The sequence below is a fragment of the Mirounga leonina genome, unplaced genomic scaffold (genome assembly GCF_011800145.1).
Source record: "Mirounga leonina isolate KUSES-001 unplaced genomic scaffold, KU_Mleo_1.0 Mir_94, whole genome shotgun sequence".
Taxonomy (NCBI): Eukaryota; Metazoa; Chordata; class Mammalia; order Carnivora; family Phocidae; genus Mirounga; species Mirounga leonina.
In genome coordinates this window covers 38,722,484-38,738,988 of record NW_023270855.1, presented here as the reverse complement: position 1 = coordinate 38,738,988, position 16,505 = coordinate 38,722,484, and the positions used below count along the sequence as shown (strand labels likewise).

General features: G+C 51.4%; 1 protein-coding gene across 1 annotated transcript in view; it reads left to right on the top strand.

Annotated features, from left to right (window-relative positions):
• Window positions 1-1,722: 1,722 nt before the first annotated feature.
• The window catches only part of DNAH1 (dynein axonemal heavy chain 1), a 72,867-nt gene continuing 58,084 nt past the window's right edge, over window positions 1,723-16,505 (top strand). Inside the window, exons 1-7 of the mRNA XM_034996644.1 lie at window positions 1,723-2,064; window positions 3,099-3,171; window positions 5,326-5,500; window positions 5,902-6,058; window positions 6,979-7,111; window positions 9,437-9,598; window positions 10,176-10,428. Coding sequence (XP_034852535.1) covers window positions 1,723-2,064; window positions 3,099-3,171; window positions 5,326-5,500; window positions 5,902-6,058; window positions 6,979-7,111; window positions 9,437-9,598; window positions 10,176-10,428 — 1,295 coding nt within the window. The remainder of the gene's footprint in view (window positions 2,065-3,098; window positions 3,172-5,325; window positions 5,501-5,901; window positions 6,059-6,978; window positions 7,112-9,436; window positions 9,599-10,175; window positions 10,429-16,505) is intronic.

The window sequence follows — 16,505 nt, the reverse complement described above, 5'->3', positions numbered from 1 at the left end:
CTATTAGGACTCCCAGGTGATCTGACTGGGGAGAAAGAATACCTTGGGTTTAAATTCCACCCACGTCTCTTGCTGGCTGTCTGAACTTGCGCAGGTCTCTTAACCTCTCTGAGCCTCATTTTCCCCAGCTCTGAGAAAGGAGGATAGTCTCAGTTCTCACCTCAGAGGTTTGAATGAGATGTTGCACAAACTACATCTAAGCCTCTGATAGCACGCCCCGTTGCAGACACTGTGCCTACCGGGGCCTCCCCCGCCATCTTACTGGCCAGTTTCCTCATGCAAATAGGGGAGAGTGCCCAGAGTGACCTGCAGAGGCTTGCTGGCAATGGTGCCGTCACGCTCTTGCCAGCCCTGCTCGTTCCCACGCAGACGCAGGCATCTTGGGGCTGACAGGAGATAGAGGTGTGTCTGTCTGTCTGTCTGTCACAGGTCCTGTGCACCCAGCAATGTGCAGGTGCTCAGAGCTGGGGTGGGATGGGAAGGGAGCCTTGGATCTTTGTAAAGCGCTGAGGGATGGAGGGGAGACAGGATTCTGGGTTTGCAACTCACTCTCATGCCTTCCTTCCTGGGATGTGCCTGGATGGGTTTCCCACTGCCAATCTGCTCAGAGGGAGAGGGCTCATAGGAGCAAAAACTGCACCCCCCCCCCTCCCCATCACAGGCTCCTTTTGCCTCCAGCAACATTGTGCTTTCCTGGACATTTCTGCCTCTGTTATCTTGGCCGAGCCTGACGACACACCAGCTCAGCAGCCAAAAATATTCAAGCACATTTGAGAGCTGGGCAAACCAGGGAGTAGGATGCCCTCCTGTGGAGTGGGGTCCCCGACCTCCCCAAGAGCTGCTCTGTTGGGTGATTTTGTTCAAAGATGAACAGACATCTGTGGGTTTGCAGCCATGATGGGGCTGAGCCCCAGTGGGTCCCCTGTCCTTTGGGGTGCTCTGGGAAGGGCTGGTGACTGTCAGGAGGATAGGCCAGCCTCAACAATGTTTTTGGCAACTGCCCCGGGAGGTGGCTGGCCACCAGGGAGTGGATTCAGGGAGCTGAGTTCTGGTAGGCCACGCCTGACTGGCTAGAAGCTGGTCAGCCTTTGGGCTCAGAGTTTGGGGCTTCCTGCCAGAGCCCCATCTGCCTTTCATGGGCCCTAAAGTGGCCTTGCCAACTCCCCACCCCCTTTTTAGAAATGGACTCAGCAGCTGCCGGCGGCTTCAGCACTGCTGGGGTAGCTTTGATCCAGACAGTCCTGGCTGCCCACCCCGGGGGGCCTTTCAGATCAATCCAGGCAGGATTCCCCTGCAGTGATCCAACAGGAAGCCTACACCAGCCAGGCGCACCTGGTGGCTAAAATGGAGATGACAGAGCATGACACACCCAGCCAACAGAGCCCCCTGCACCACAAGCTCCTGGCTACAGCGGGTGGGGAATGGGATGGGGCCTGGGGAGAGGGCATTGCTTGGGTCAGGGTATCCTTTTGTTAAGACATTTCTCACGTGCAACATCCAGGGAAGGCCCTGCTGTCTCCAAGTGGGACCTGCCTGCCACTGTGTGTCTGTCCAGATTAGGAGACCACTCTCTCCCTCCCCAACCCCTGCGTGGGGGGCTGTGGCTTGTTGCAGGATGCAGACAAGGTGTCCCTGTATCCTGGTGCCCCTGGGGGCTGAGCAGAAGCTGGCAAGATCCCAGTGATGCCAGTATCTTCTCCTAGGAGCGCCCCGAGAAGCAGCATGGAGCAGCCTAACAGAGAAGGCCAGAGCCCCGGAAGGACCCCTCAGAGCCCAGAGTGCGATGGTACTCCTGTTGGCCAAGAGTGTAGTCTGAAGAGGACCCATGCAGACCTAGAGCATAACCTGGGGAGGATTCTTCTGGGACCAGATTTTGGGTCGGAGAAGCCTCTTCCAAGCGCTGACCCCAATCCCCTGCCTTTGCCCCTATCCCCACCCACGCTCTCAGACTTGGGGCAGCCCCGGAAGTTGCCCCTGACAGGCACTGATAAGAAGTACCCCCTGATGAAGCAGCGTGGGTTCTACTCTGATATCCTCAGCCCTGGAAGCTTGGATCAAATTGGGGTGAGTGTGGTAGCTGTCCCCTCCAAGTCCAAGCCCTCCTGTGGGTTCCAGTCATCCCTCCTTCCTTCCTCCCTCCCTCCCTCCCTCCCTCCCTCCCTCCCTCCCTCCCTCCCTCCCTTTCTTCCTTCCTTCCTTCCTTCCTTCCTTCCTTCCTTCCTTCCTTCCTTCCTTCCTTTCTTCCTTCTCTCCATCTAGCCATCTGTCTGTCTAGTAATTTGTCCATCCATCCACCCCTCCATTCTTCTGACCGTCCATCCATCAGTCCCTCCATCTATTTGTCTTCTCATTCAACAGTTCATTACCGAGTATCTCCTGTGACAGGCCCTGGACTGAGCACTGGTGACAGTGAGGATGAGACATCCATGTCCCTTCTGTCATGGGGCAGTAGCTTTGGTGGGGGAGTCCTCCCCCAGCTCTGGTTGGGGAGGGGTTCCTTAGACAAGGTGGCATACTATGTGTTTACTGGGTGGTTGGCAGGGGGCTTGAGGACCCTGACAGAGGCCATGGCCTGTGTAGAGGAGGAGGAAAGAAGGTGACGGGACAGATGAAGGCTTGGGGTAGGAGGACGCTGGAGAGGGGATAACTAGGGGAGGGTTCAATGAGCCCCAGAATCCTGGACAGCCTTAGGAAAGTTTTAGCCAGGATGGGTCAAGAGAGATAGGGCAAGGCCCCACTGATCCCCACTATGCTGGGGGTGCCAGAGTTGCCCTTGGTGGGGGAGACATGCACAGAGACACCTTCTGGCCTTGTGGTCCCTCCATCTTGTGGCTCAGCCCCCGGACACAGCAGGAGTGTTCTCAGAGGAAGGAGGGGAGCTGGGCAGGACCAGAAGGGGGTGGGGTTGGGGTGTCCCAGGTGGCTGCAGCTTGCTGTCCACTGTGGCCTCTGAATGAGGAATTGTGAAAACTCACTGGTTCTGCTCCATCCCCGTGCACCCTGGGCTTGGGGGAAACACTTGGTCTTGTGGTCCCTCCCAGGTCCTGCCTGTCCTCAGGATGTTTACACCCCCTCAGAGCTCTGGGATTTGGTTTTAGGAAGTATGCCGTGGTCCCCGCATGAACCAAGACCTCCTGCGACAGGCCGACCTTGACCAGTTTACTCCAAACGGTCAGTGCCCGGAGGGGAGGGGTGGATGAGTGGGTGCATTTAGAAGCGGGGCCTCTGGTCTTAGGGAGATTGTTTCTTCTTGGCTCGGGATCTCAGTTTCCTCAGCTGTAAAATGGGGGTAACAAGACATAAGGTGCTTTGTGAGGACCAAGCTAACGGTTAGTGCTCAGTGAAGCACGGCTTTCTGTTCCTCTTAGCAGAGCTGTCACGAGGGTGCCACAGTGGGCTGGGCTGCTCAGGGCCAGAGCATCCGTTCTCTGCCTGGCTGGAGACACTAGGGTGTTTACATGTGTAAATTCGATTTTCTCCCTCCCCTGGACCGTGAACTTGGAGGAGGCCAGGGCTGTGTCTGAGTGGTCCCTGCTGGGACCCCAGCATCTAGAGCAGGGCCTAGCACAGATCTCTGCTGAAGGAGGGAAGGACGACTCTCCTTCCTCTCAGGCTCTGCGCTGAGTCTTGTAAGGTCTGGGACAGGACTGAGGGGTGTGGGGCCGTCTCCAGTGGCAGAGGGGAGAATAGGGTGGCTCTGGGAGAGGCAGCAAGCTCGCTGGGGCCCTGAGTGGCGGGGAGGAACTGGCTGGAGACCCTCCCACCTGGATGGCAGACAGGATCCCTCCTTCGATCAGGCCCAGAGGGCCCAGCTCCAGGAGAGGCCTCTTTGCTGGCATCGCCCAGATTAGTCCTCTCAGTGCCCACGAGCTTCCTGGGATCTGGGAAGCCCCAGACGTAGCCCAGGAAATATCACGTGTATGCACATTCATGCAGTGAGCTGAGGCCTCAGGCTATGGCGCTCCAGTCTCACAGACGCCTGGGGCTCAGAAACGCTTACAGAGCAGGGATCTGTGGGCCCAGCGCTGCTCCCACCATCCACGGTAGGGCTGGGTGGGGATCCTCGGCAACACTGCAGCCCCACCTGCCTGAGCAAAAGCAGTCCCCCAGAATGCCACAGGGTCGTGGCAGCCGGCCACAGTCCACTCTGCAGCTCGAAGGCCAAGGGCAGGACTTGAGAAGCCTGCCTGGGACTCATGGGCACAGCAGGGCTGGAGGCCAGGCTTGGTTGTCCTCACTCTGGCTCCTTCTTGGCCCCTGGGTTGCAAGGCTGGGCCCAGAAGCCCGTGCTCCTGGGAGTGGAATGGTGTCATGGACCCACAGGCTCAAAAGCAGATGATTAGGGGGTTGAAAACTGCATTCTCAGCCCTGCCTTTTTGGTACTGTGGGGTTCCCTGAGAACCTGGCAACTCTGGTAGGAGAGCAGACTTCAGCTGAGAACGGGTGGCCTCTGCTGAGCCTCTCTTCTGTGGAGCCCCAGAGGCTAATCCCAAGGTGGGCTGTCTTGCAGTGTGACTACCTCTTGTCTCCAGAGAGGCAGTGAGGCCCAAGGAGCGGGTCACTAGGGCCTCCCAGGAGATTGGACGGGGGCCATCACTGAGCTTTCCTGAGCCCACCCACCTCCTGGGAAAGGTGGCTCATCTCCCGTAGCATATTCCCACACCTCCTTTCCCCACCTCTCGGGACTTTCCTTTATGCTTAACACCCCAAGTCCCGGGCATCCCTCAGTTCCAGGCAGACTGGAATGGTCTCTCCCCACCAGCTGTCCTGCCCCCAGACCTGGAATGGAAGCCTCTGTCTGCCCTGGGTGTCTAAGTAGGGATGGCCATTTTGTGCCTTGAATGTCCCACAGGGCCAGGGTAATGGCGCCACCTGCTCATACCGTATCCAGGATCCCTTGAGTTTGGAAATGCTCCCAGGGGGTGAATAGCATTCGCCATTGATATGCCTAGGAGGGCCTCTGGAGTAAGGGTGGCACGGAGCTACCACTCCGCCTTCCTGACCAGTTATAATCCCCACTGGTCATTTGATTCAGCATCTGGCTTGAGCAAAGGCCACTGGTGCAGGGGTGGGTGGTGTGCAAGAGAACGGTTGAGCATGCTGGCTCTTTGCAGGGAGAGCAGGACCAAAACACACCTTCCAGAGGCCCTCATCCCTCCAGGCTTGAGCTCTCTTGGGCGCCTGGTGCCAAATCTGCCTTCTCCTCACCACTGCCAGCCATAGGCAAGCTCTGAGCGTGCATGCCTGGTACCTCGTACTTTGTCTTGGGGTGTACTGGGCCCTGGCCTGAGCCCCTGCCACCCCTGTCTGTGCATCTGCCTGCAGTCAGAACCTTTGAGATTCCTGAGGACATCAAGGAATACCTGGAGCAGCAGTGTATTGGGTCCACCACCCAGAGGCTCACCCAGACTGACTTCCCGCTGCAGGCCTATGAGCCCAAGGTGCAGGTGCCTTTCCTGGTGCTGCCAGGCCAGTGCCCCCGCAAGATTGAGATTGAGAGGTACGGCTGAGTTGGCAGTGGGCGGGCCGGTCCTCTGGGAGGCAACTAGGTGACCATCCTCACGGCAGAGGTTACGAAAATGGGTCTCTGTGTAAATCTTCTAGCCCTTTGGTTTCTTAATAGGAATACGTTGCTTTCCTTGCTGTGGAATTGGGGAGCGTGGCCTTTAAGTCACCGTAGTGGAGCTGCCAGGCAGAACAGAGGGCAGCTGGGGCCCAGGACACCAGCCCCACTCACCACACCACTTCCTGATGAGTTCCAGAGGGGTGGGGGAGGGGGGCCTGGGGGCGTCCCTGGGCCACAGCCCTATCCCCCACCACCTTGTGGGCCCTTGCTGGCATCTGTGAAGCCGCCTCACTTGAGCTGAGCTGTCATGAGATCCCCTTGTCCCCCTCGGCCAGGAGGAAGCGGCTGTACCTGAGTCTGGACATCGAGCAGCTGCTGGCTCATGAGGGCATCGACTCCAACGCGCTCATGCCTAGGCACCCAGATCCCCACAACCCCCAGACCATTGAGCAGGGCCACGACCCGCTCTTCCCCTTCTATCTCCCGCTGAAGGTGAGCCTAGTTTCCATAGAGGGCTGACGGTCAGGGGTGGAGGACTACAGGAGCCCGGCTGAGGGGTCAGATCCCAATCCTAATCCCAACCCATGACAGTCCTAAGCACTCACTTATCAAGCATAATTGGAGCCCCCTGCCAGGGGTTTTGAGCATCCTCGGCTGGGGCAGGAGGGGCCCAGAACCCCTGAGATGCTGACTCTGCTTCTTCCTTGGGAGCCTGGGGAAGCTGTGTACACAATCTCTGCCTACCCTGCTCGCTCACCACCTCCAGGCACCAGAAGCAGCCCAGCTGAACAGACCTCCCTGACCACTGCTTCTGGACTCACTGAGATGGGGGGAACTGAGGTGGAGGAGGGCATCATTGTAGCCCCTTTGAGATACCGATGGGGAAACCGAGTCCAGGGAGGAGAAAGAGGGAGCATAGTGAAAGTGAACTGCTGCTCTGGCTTTCACTTGCCTCCTCGCCCTTCTTCTCCATGACCTGGCGTGTCTTGCTTGGTGGTCCCTATGGGGAGGCAGAGCTGAATCCAGATCACCCTACTAAGGGTGGCTTCCTAACAACCCCGAATCTCCATTTCCGAGCATATGTGGGGTGCTCAGGAAAGTCCAAGGGCCACCTCTTCCCTTGGGTCTGAACTGGATGATCCTTGGGCAGTGGGAGAGAGAGCCCACATCCTGCTTTGAGTCCCCAGATACCCCCTCTGCCTGCTTCAGGGTGGCCTGGTTGGACTGGGATCCAGGGTGTCATGGAGCCAGACCCTACAGGCCCCTGTGAACAGCAGAGGAGGCATTCATCCCCCTGGTCCCGTCTGTAGCTCCTGTATCTGCTCAGGCACCCTCATCCCCTGGTAGACCCTTCCCCTTCGGCCCCTCTAGGGGTGAGCTCTCTCCCCCTAGCCTCTGTCCATTTCTTCCAGGTGTTTGACAATGAGGAGTTTGACTGCCGGACTCCCAGTGAGTGGATCAACATGGGCGTGGAGCCCGGGTCTCAGGACAGGAAACCTGTCCCTGGAAAAGCCCTCCTGCCCACCGATGACATCCTGGGGCACGGTGAGCAGGGCGGGTGGGGTGGGGGGCAGGGTCCCGGTCTGCATCATCCCTGTCTGGCAGCAGCCCAGCCACGGACTCCTGGGCTGCCCTGGGGGCTGGGGGCCATGGGAGGTGAGGCCCCCACCTTTTGAGGCCTCCCAGCTGGGATACAGGCTAAGAGGAAGGCCATACAGAGGCAAAAAATACAAGGACCAAGAATGACATTGTGGGAGGGCTGGGGAAGGGACAGCTGGATGGTGTCTAGTATTTTTTTTTTTTTAAATCTTTGATTTATTGGTCATAAAAAACTATGTAAGCTTGTTGGAAATGTTCAAATGTGCATAAGGGGCACAATTCAAGCCCTTCCATCCTGCCACCCAGAAATCACTGTAGCTCCAGCTCTCCCTGTGGCTGGCCTCTCTGATCTCACCAATGGGCAGACAGCATGCACCCTAATGCTTTGTCCCTCCTTTGGCCCCACATCTGCCCTGGGGCCTGTTTGCTGCTGGAGAGAACAGAGCCAGGGGGAGCTTCCTTGACTGCCACCCTGGCCTGCGTGGCTGGTCTCCGTGTGGGCATCCGAGGAAGATCCAGGTTAGGAGGTTGGATGTTGGAGGTGGCTGTCCCCCTGTGCATGGCTGAGGGCCTCTCTGCTCCCTGCCCCCTGGGCGGACACACCGCTTTGGGATGGGGAACGCGCCCTGGTGGGCTGCGTCGGGGACTGAGAGCCATGCTGGTTGGTTTTAAGACTGCGCAGCCTCCAGGGGGCCCCTCAGCAAGTCCATTGAGCAGGCTGTAAGTTTAGGTTTCGATTTAAAAATATGTTAATGCTGGAATCAATTTCTCTGAACTAGACAAGAAACCCAGAATGTTCCCTTTACTTTGGACTTAATTACAAAAATAATTTAACTCAATTGTTCCCAGATCTCCAATTCCTAGTGATAAAACCAGAAGGTGTGAGGCTGCATTAACCTTAAATGCACGGGGTACCAGCCTCCCCGAGGTGGTTCTGCCCGCGCCCTTTCACACAGGCCCCGCCCCCCACTAGGCCCCGCCCCTCACTAGGCTCACCCAGATTCTGCCCGAGAGACCTCTGGTGTTCTGTGGGGGGCTTCTTGTGACATCTTTTTCTCTGAGTTGAGCCAAGACAGGTCAGCCTTTTCAAAAAAGAAGCTTATAGGAAAGGAAGGGAAGGGAAAAGCAAACCAGAACCAAAGCCAGGGGGGTTTACCACAGCAAGCCCCTTTACTCGTCTTTCCAGCTTCAACCAGAATTCCAGCCGTTTTTCCTCAACCCAGTCTGTAGAACCCATCAGTTTAAGGCACTTGTGCTAGGCACCGTGCCACGTGCATCTTCCTTCTACAAAAGTATATGGAGCACTACTGTGTTCCAGTTTCCATTCTGGGTACTGGGAAACAGCTGTGACCAACACGGGCAAGCTCACGCCTGCCCCTGGCGAGCGGTCCCTAGTGTGAGGTGGCCAACGGAACCAGGATAGGATGCATACATAGTGTGATTTTAGGCTCTGTGAGGGACACAAATAGGGTATCAAGTCAGAGAGTGCCTGGGGCAAAGGTGCTCTTTTAGGCAGCGATGCTTTCTCCAAGGAGAAGCCATTTGAGCAAGGAACAAACCGGCAAAAAGGTGACCTGAGCAAAGACTATTCCCGGCAGAGAGCATAGGCCTGAGGCAGGAATAAGCTCCAAAGTCACAGGAAGAGCCAGACGTGCGGTATGGCTGGAGAGAAATGTGTAGGGCGGGTAGTGGCTGGAGACGAGCCGGAGAATAGGGCAAAGGCTTTCAGCCCAGCAAGTGGGTGGGAGGCCCATCCTGACCAACAGGCCCTGAGGCCCACTTTGGGGCCACTGTAGGATGGTAATCTTCTACTTTGCCCTGACCTGTCCTGATATGAGGGGCCTGGGGGCTCAACTGCCACCTGCAGCCCACGGGAAGGGATTCACTCTGGCCTTGGTCACCCTGAAGGGGTCCAGTTCAGACACGAGGAGATTTACAACTACATCCTCAACAGGTCTCTGTGCCTGGGGCTCACCTGCCTCCTGTCCCAGCCCTGCTGGCCTGTGTGTCTGCCCCAAAGGGGTCAAACAGAGCACAAGGACAGAGAAGCCTGGTCCTTCTGGCTCTTCCTCACCAGGAGTCTCCCAGGCACCAGCTCAGCTGGGAGGAAGCAGGGTCCCTGCTTTGCTGGAGCTAGAGGGGGTCCATCCTGGAGGGAGGGAGGCCAGACTAGTGGCCGCTGAGACTCGTTCCCAGTACCTGCTGCCCACACTCAGAGGCCCCGCCCGACCCTACGGCAGAGAGCATCGGCGGGTTCCCCTCCTGTTTCAGAGGACCCCAAAAGTCCGAAGCTGAAGTATGAATGGTGCAGCGTTGGTGTACTGGACTATGACAAAGAGAAGAAGCTGTACCTGGTGCACAAGACAGACCAGAACGGCTTGGTGCGAGATGAGACGGGGAAGCGCATCCTGAATGGAGGGGTCACCGCTGAAGGTGGGAGCTCTCTGCCCCGGCCCACGCAGACCCCCATGCAGGCCCGTGACTGAGGCCAACCCCCACCCCCAGCACAGCCACATCAGGCCTGAATTCTGCCTTGCTCTGTGTGTCCTGCGGCTGTCTGTCCCCTGACCAGTGAAAACCAGAGGACTCATCACTCAGAGAGAGACCCCAGGAAGGGCAAATGGCCATTATCTGATAGGCCCGCTCTGAGCTGCTGACAGTGCCACTTCCCACATGCTGCAGAGAAGGCATCTGAGGTCCATCGATCAGTGATGTTTGCCACCGGGTGTGGTGGTGAGGGATGGGCCCTTGGGCAGCCAGCCCTGGGGGACTCTTTGTGCCCAGCTCTTTACAGTTGACAAAGCACTTTCACATTCACCCATGGCAAACTGTGAGGCAGGCAGGCCCCAGGAGTGTGCCCATTCTACAGATGTGACAGTGTGTCAGAAAGGGGAGACCACTTGCTCAGGGCCACCATGCCTCAGCCACAGAGCCAGGCTGGAGCCCAGTGTTCCAGCCCAGAGAGTCTGACTGTGCTCTGTGTCCCCTTCTCCCTCCCACCCGGCCCCAGGAAGGCCCCCCCTCCTCACCTGCCAATACTGGGTGCCCCGGATCCAGCTGCTCTTCTGCGCCGAGGACCCACGTGTGTTCACGCAGCGCGTGGTCCAGGCCAACGGCCTGCGCAAGAACACAGAGGCTCTGCTGCTATACCATCTGTATGTGGACTGCATGCCCTCCGAGGGCCGCCAGCTCATCAGTGAGCAGAGCCTGAGCAAGATCAAGCAGTGGGCCATGAGCACACCCCGGATGCGCAAAGGGCCCTCGTGAGTCCCTACCAGACCCTTCCCCATCCCCTCCCCGCCCCGGACATCACTTCCTCTGGGAGCTCATCTGTGGGTTATCTCGCCCGCTGTGCTGTGGACTTCTTGGGCTCTAGATGGTGTCTTGTTCACCTCCAGATCTCTCATTATCAATACAACTCACGGATTCTTATTTTATTTGAAGGGTTATAATCTGTTACTAATGTTTTCTATTTTGATACCCAAATTATCTCAGATTTGGCCAGAGGGAGCCTCTTCAAGCTGATTTCTATGTCCTTCTGATATGTTCCTATTGTTCTTTGAGCACGTCTATACTTTTGGGCACAGCAAGAAGTTCTGGGCTCATCTTGTATATCCCCAGACCCAGCCTTGAAATCAGCTATTTCTCCAAGGAGCCCTGGTTCCTTTCAATGGGGAATGGTATTTAGAAGCCAAGATCTGGGCACTAGATACTCTCATTGCTACTGGAAAATCATTACTTTGAGGTTTTTCGACCAGACAAATCAGGGAATACATATATTATGACATTATGTTATATTGTTATTACATATAACCTCCATACACACCCATGTCTATTTCTATTTATTGATCCATCCATTAAAAACCATGGGTTCATAATGATACCTTAAAATTGACCCTAATACCACATGGCTCATTCTCCCTTACACATACTTGTTACTTCTTTCTCCAGGAGAAAACCAGCTCCCAGTCATTGTTCGTAGTATATTTGCTCAGTCCTAGAATACACAGAAAGTAGTTTCAAACTGCTAATTCATGCTCTTTAGAAGAAAAACCTTACTAAGTAGACCTTAGACACATTTAGTGTTCCTTTTCTCTTCACCCTGGGGGCCTATAGGCCTAATACCATATTCAAAAGTTATTTGCTTTTCTTCCCACCCCCTCAGTGGGTTATGTTCATTTGATGAAATACAGTGTGGTCCGTTTGTTTTATGCATGTAATGTATATTTTCTCTGTGTCTGTTTCTCTCACTGATATATAGTATTCATAAAGGTATCCTCGGATCTGTCCCTCCCCACCCCCATTCATTCTGTCCTCTCTGCATCTCCCCTTTTCCACCCTGTTCCCACCACACACGCATAGCTAGCCAGTGTCACTAGCTTCTGCTATGTCCTTTCTGTATTTCTTTTTGCACAAATGAGTGGACACACGTGTATTCTTAGACCACCTTCCTTCCTACTCGGAGACCAGCACACCATAGATATCCTTTTGCATGTTACCTTTCTCACTTCCGGTACATCCTGGAAATCAATCCACATGAGTTCGTGAGATTTTCTTCCTTCTTTTTCATAGCCGCAGAGCAGTCTAGTGTGTGAATGTACCACACTTACCGTGGTTTATTCGACCATTCTCTATTATATAAGCATTTAGGTCATTTCCAGGGTGTTGCAATCATAAACAGTGCTACAGTGAAAAACCTTGTGCATTCTATGTTCATAGTGATGGAGGGGTCGCTTTAAGGGTAGCTGAGAAGTGGGATTGCTAAGTCAAAAGGGAAGCCCGTCAGTAGTTTGGTTAGGTGTCGCCAAATTTCCCTCCATGGGGGTTGTGCCCTTTTGCATACACCAGCAGCATGTGAATGCCTGTTTCCCCACAGCCTTGAGGAGAGTGTGTTGTCATGCTATGTGATTTTTTGCCAGTCTGGAAGATAAGTAAGCGAGCAAGGTAAGTAATAAGTAAGACTGAAGTGTTATAAGTGAGGCAGAACATTTTTTCCATCTTTTCATATGATTAAGGGCAAATTTTATATTTTGGGGACTTGCCTATTCATGTCTTTTGCCCATTTTCTTTTCCCCCTCAGGCTTTTGAGCTTTTTTCCTTCCTCTGATTTTAAGTGTTCTTTATATATTAGGGATATTGGTCCTTCATCTGTGATTTATGTTGTAAATATTTTCTCCTGGTTTGTCAGTTGTAGTTTGACTTTGCTTATGGTAATTTTTGCAATATGACTTTAAAAATATTTATCTAAACAATGTTATTAATCATTTCTTCCATTACATCTGGGTTTTGAGTCATAGTTCGAGGGCCCTTCCCCATACTGAAGGTTTCTTCCTGTACTTGTATGGTTTCATATCCTTGTTCCTACCTTATGTATGGTGTCTGGTATGGATCCAATTTTATCTTTTTCCAAATGACCAGCATTTATTAAATGGTTTATTAAATGCCTGTCAGCCTTTATTAAAACCTCCATCTTCAGCCCAGTGGTTTAAGGTGCCACCTTTATTGTAGACTAATTTTCATATGTACTCAGGTCTATTTTGGGACATTCTGTTCTCTTCCATTGTTCCATTTGTCTATTTATGCACTTGGACTACAGTTTAATTATAGACATTTTACAGTATGTTTTAATGTCTTGTAGGGCCAGCCCCCTTTGTAGCTATTCCCTTTCAGTGTTTTCCTGACTATTCTTACATGTTTGTCTATTTTAGTTATTTTTTAAAACTGTGGAAAAATATACATAATGTAAAATTTACTATTTTAACTGTTTTTAAGTGTACAGCTCAGTAGAAGTAAGTGCATTCACACTGTTGTGCAATCATCCACAGAACTTTGTGAAACCCTGTATTCGTTAAACAATAACTCCCCATCCCCATCCCCATTCCCCCTGGCCCCTGGCAACTACCATTCTACTTTGTGTCTCTGTGAATTTGACTGCTCTCAGTACCTCATATGAGGAGACTCATACGGGCTTTGTCCTTTTGTGTCTGGCTTATTTCACTGAGCATAACGTCTTCCAGGTTCACGCACGTTGTAGTAGGTGTGGGAATTTCCTTCCTCTTTTTCCTTGTAATATTCCATTGTGTGCATATACCACATCTTGTTTATCCACTCATCTGGGGATAGACACTTGGGCTGCTGCCAGATTTTGGCTACTGTGAACGTGGGTGTACAAATCTCTCTTCGTGTCCCTGCTTTCTGTTCTTTTGGGTGTATACCCAGAAGTGGAGTTGCTAGGTCATATGGTAATTCTATTTGTTGTTGTCGTTTAGTTTTTATTTTATAATCATAAACTTAACTCTGCAATCCGTCTAGACTTGGAGAGGGATATGGAAAACATGGAACCCAAAGAACTGCAGTAAAAGCACAGATAGTAGGCCATTATGAACAGACAGGAGAAGGAACCGTCTCGTAGTTAAGATAAAACACACATTAAATTTATTAGAGTTGTCCACAGTCGGCAACAGTGAGCTTCTTGCTGCTCTTGCCATTCCTGGACCCAAAGCACTCCATGGTTTCCATGGAACTCGTGCCCTCTTTCACCTTGCCAAAGACCACATGCTTGCCACCCAAACACTCAGTCTTGGTAGTGCGGATGGAAAACTGGGAACATTTGTGTTGGGTCCCACATTTGCCATGGACAAGATGCCAGGACCCGTTTGCTTCAGGCTGGAATACTCATCATCAGATTTCTCCCTCTGGCTGGACTTGCCGCCGGTGCCATTATGGCGTGTGAAGCCACCACCTTGGCACATGAGCCCCCTAATTCTGTGACAGCAGGAAACTTTATAACCAAATCCTTTCTTCTCCAGTCCTCAGAGCACAAAAGTTTTTGGCTCTCTTTAGAACTTTGCAAACGGCTCGAAAGATACATGGCCCAAGGACAAATTTGATGGCAAATATCTTAGAACATCATGGGGTTGACCGTGGCAGGGTGGTACAGGGCAGCTACGGGTGGCGTCAGCGGCACGTGCGAAGCCCTGTTTGAAATCTCTGAGACGCCATCATCCAGCTGCCTTAGCAGCCGCACCGGCAGGGCACCAGGGTTCTCATTTCTGCACATCCTCACCATCACTTTTCCTCTAAATAGTCATCCTAATGGATGTGCCGTGGGATTTCATTGTTTTTATTTGCATTTCCCTAATGATTAGTGATGTTGACATCTTTTCATGTGCTTATTGGCCATTAGTAGGTCTTTCTTTGGAGAAATGTCTATTAAAATTCTTTGCCCGTATTTGAATCCAGGTGTTTGGTTTTTGTTGTTGAGTTTTATGAGTTGTCTATATATTCTGGATATTAATCCCTCATCAGATATATGGTACTTTCTCCCGTCTCATGGTTTGCCTTTTTTTTTCTGTTGATAGCGTCCTTTATATTACTAGGACACAAGGTTTTTCATGTTGATGGGTTCTAATTTGTCTATTTTTTTTTCTTTTGTTGCCCGTGCCTTTGGTGTCATAGCCAGATCATTTCCAAATCCACTGTCCTGAAGCTTTCCCCCATCTGTTCTAAGAGTTTTAGAGTTTTAGCTCTTACATTAGATCTTTGATCCATTTTGAGTTAATTTTTATGTATGGGGTTAGGTAAGGGTCCAGTTGGATTCTTCTGCATGTGGAGATCCAGTTTTCCTAGCACAGTGTGTTGAAAAGACTGTTCTTTCCTCCACTGAATGGTTTTGGCACCCTTGTTGAAAATCATTTGACCCATATGTATTTGAGAGTTTATTTCTGGACTCTGTTCCCTTCCTTTGGTCTCTGTATCTTTATGCCAGTACCACACTGTTTTGATTACTGCAGCTTTGCATTAAGTTTTGAAATCAGGAAGTGTGAGTCCTCCCACTTTGTTCTTTTTCAAGATTGTTTTGGTTATTTGGGTCTCTTGAGATTCCATATGAATTTTAGGATAGATTTTTCTATTTTTGCAAAAATGTTGTTGGGATTTTGTGGTTGTTGCTGCGATTTTGATAAGAATTTGCATGCTTATTTTCCCATGAGCATTGTATGCTCTAGTTCTATCTCAAAAACACTTTGTATTTTGGGGGTGCCTGGGTGGCTCAGTTGGTTGGGCATCTGACTCTTGATTCTGGCTGAGGTTACGATCTCGGGGTTGTGGGATCGAGCCCCTAGTCAAAATCCGCACTAAGTGTGAGGCCTGCTTGGGATTCTTTCTCTCCCTCTCCATCTGCCCCTCCCGCAGCTCGTGCTATATCTCTCTAAAAAAAAAAAAAAAAAAAAAAAACCAAAAAAAACCCCTTTGTATTTTTAATGGGATTGCATTATATTTTTAAATTACCTTAGGTACAGCTGACATCATTAGGATCTTGAACTGTCCTATCCAAGAACAAAGAATGTTCATTCATTTGTTCAAGACTACTTTTGTGTCTTTAGGAATGCTTTATGTTTTTCTCATATAGGTTTTGCATATTAAGTATTTTATCTTCTTTGTTACTATTATAAATGGGATTTTCTCTATTATCGTGTCTACTGATTTGGGTATGCTAATTTTATATCCCGTTACAAACAATCCTTACTGAATTGTTTAAATGTGTTTTATTATTGATTCTCCAAGGCTTTCTAAGTATACATTACCTGTAGATAGAGATAGTTTTACTTATTCTTTTCCAATTCTTATTCCTCTAATCACTTTCTCTTGCCTTATTGCATTTTCTAATACCTCCAGTACAGTACTGAATAGTAGTGGAGTTGGTAGGGATTCTTACCTTGTTCCAAATATTAGTGGAACTACCTCTAGTAAGTTTCCCCCTTAAGAAAATGCTAGCTTTAGGACTGTATTTAATAACATATCCATTGAAACTTCTGTTTTTTTAAGTGTTTATTTGTCAGAGGCTTTTTTTTATTTTTTCTTTTTTTCTTTTTTTAAAGATTTTATTTATTTATGTAACAGAGAGAGACACAGCGAGAGAGGGAACAGAAGCAGTGGGAGTGGGAGAGGGAGAAGCAGGCTTCCTGCTGAGCAGGGAGCCTGATGCGGGCCTGATCCCAGGACTCTGGGATCATGACCTGAGCAGAAGGCAGATGCTTAACGACTGAGCCACCCAGGCGCCCAGGTTTTGTTTTGTTTTTTTAAAGATTTTATTTATTTATTTGACAGAGAGAGATAGTGAGAGCAGGAACACAAGCAAGGGGAGTGGGAGAGGGAGAAGCGGGCTCCCCGCTCATGCGGGGCTTGATCCCAGGACCCTGAGATCAGGACCTGAGCCGAAGGCAGACGCTTAACTACTGAGCCACCCAGGCGTCCCTGTCACAGGCTTTTAAAGTACTTCCGGAGATAATCATATGATTTGTCTTCTTAGATCTGTTAACATGGTGTATTATATTAATTG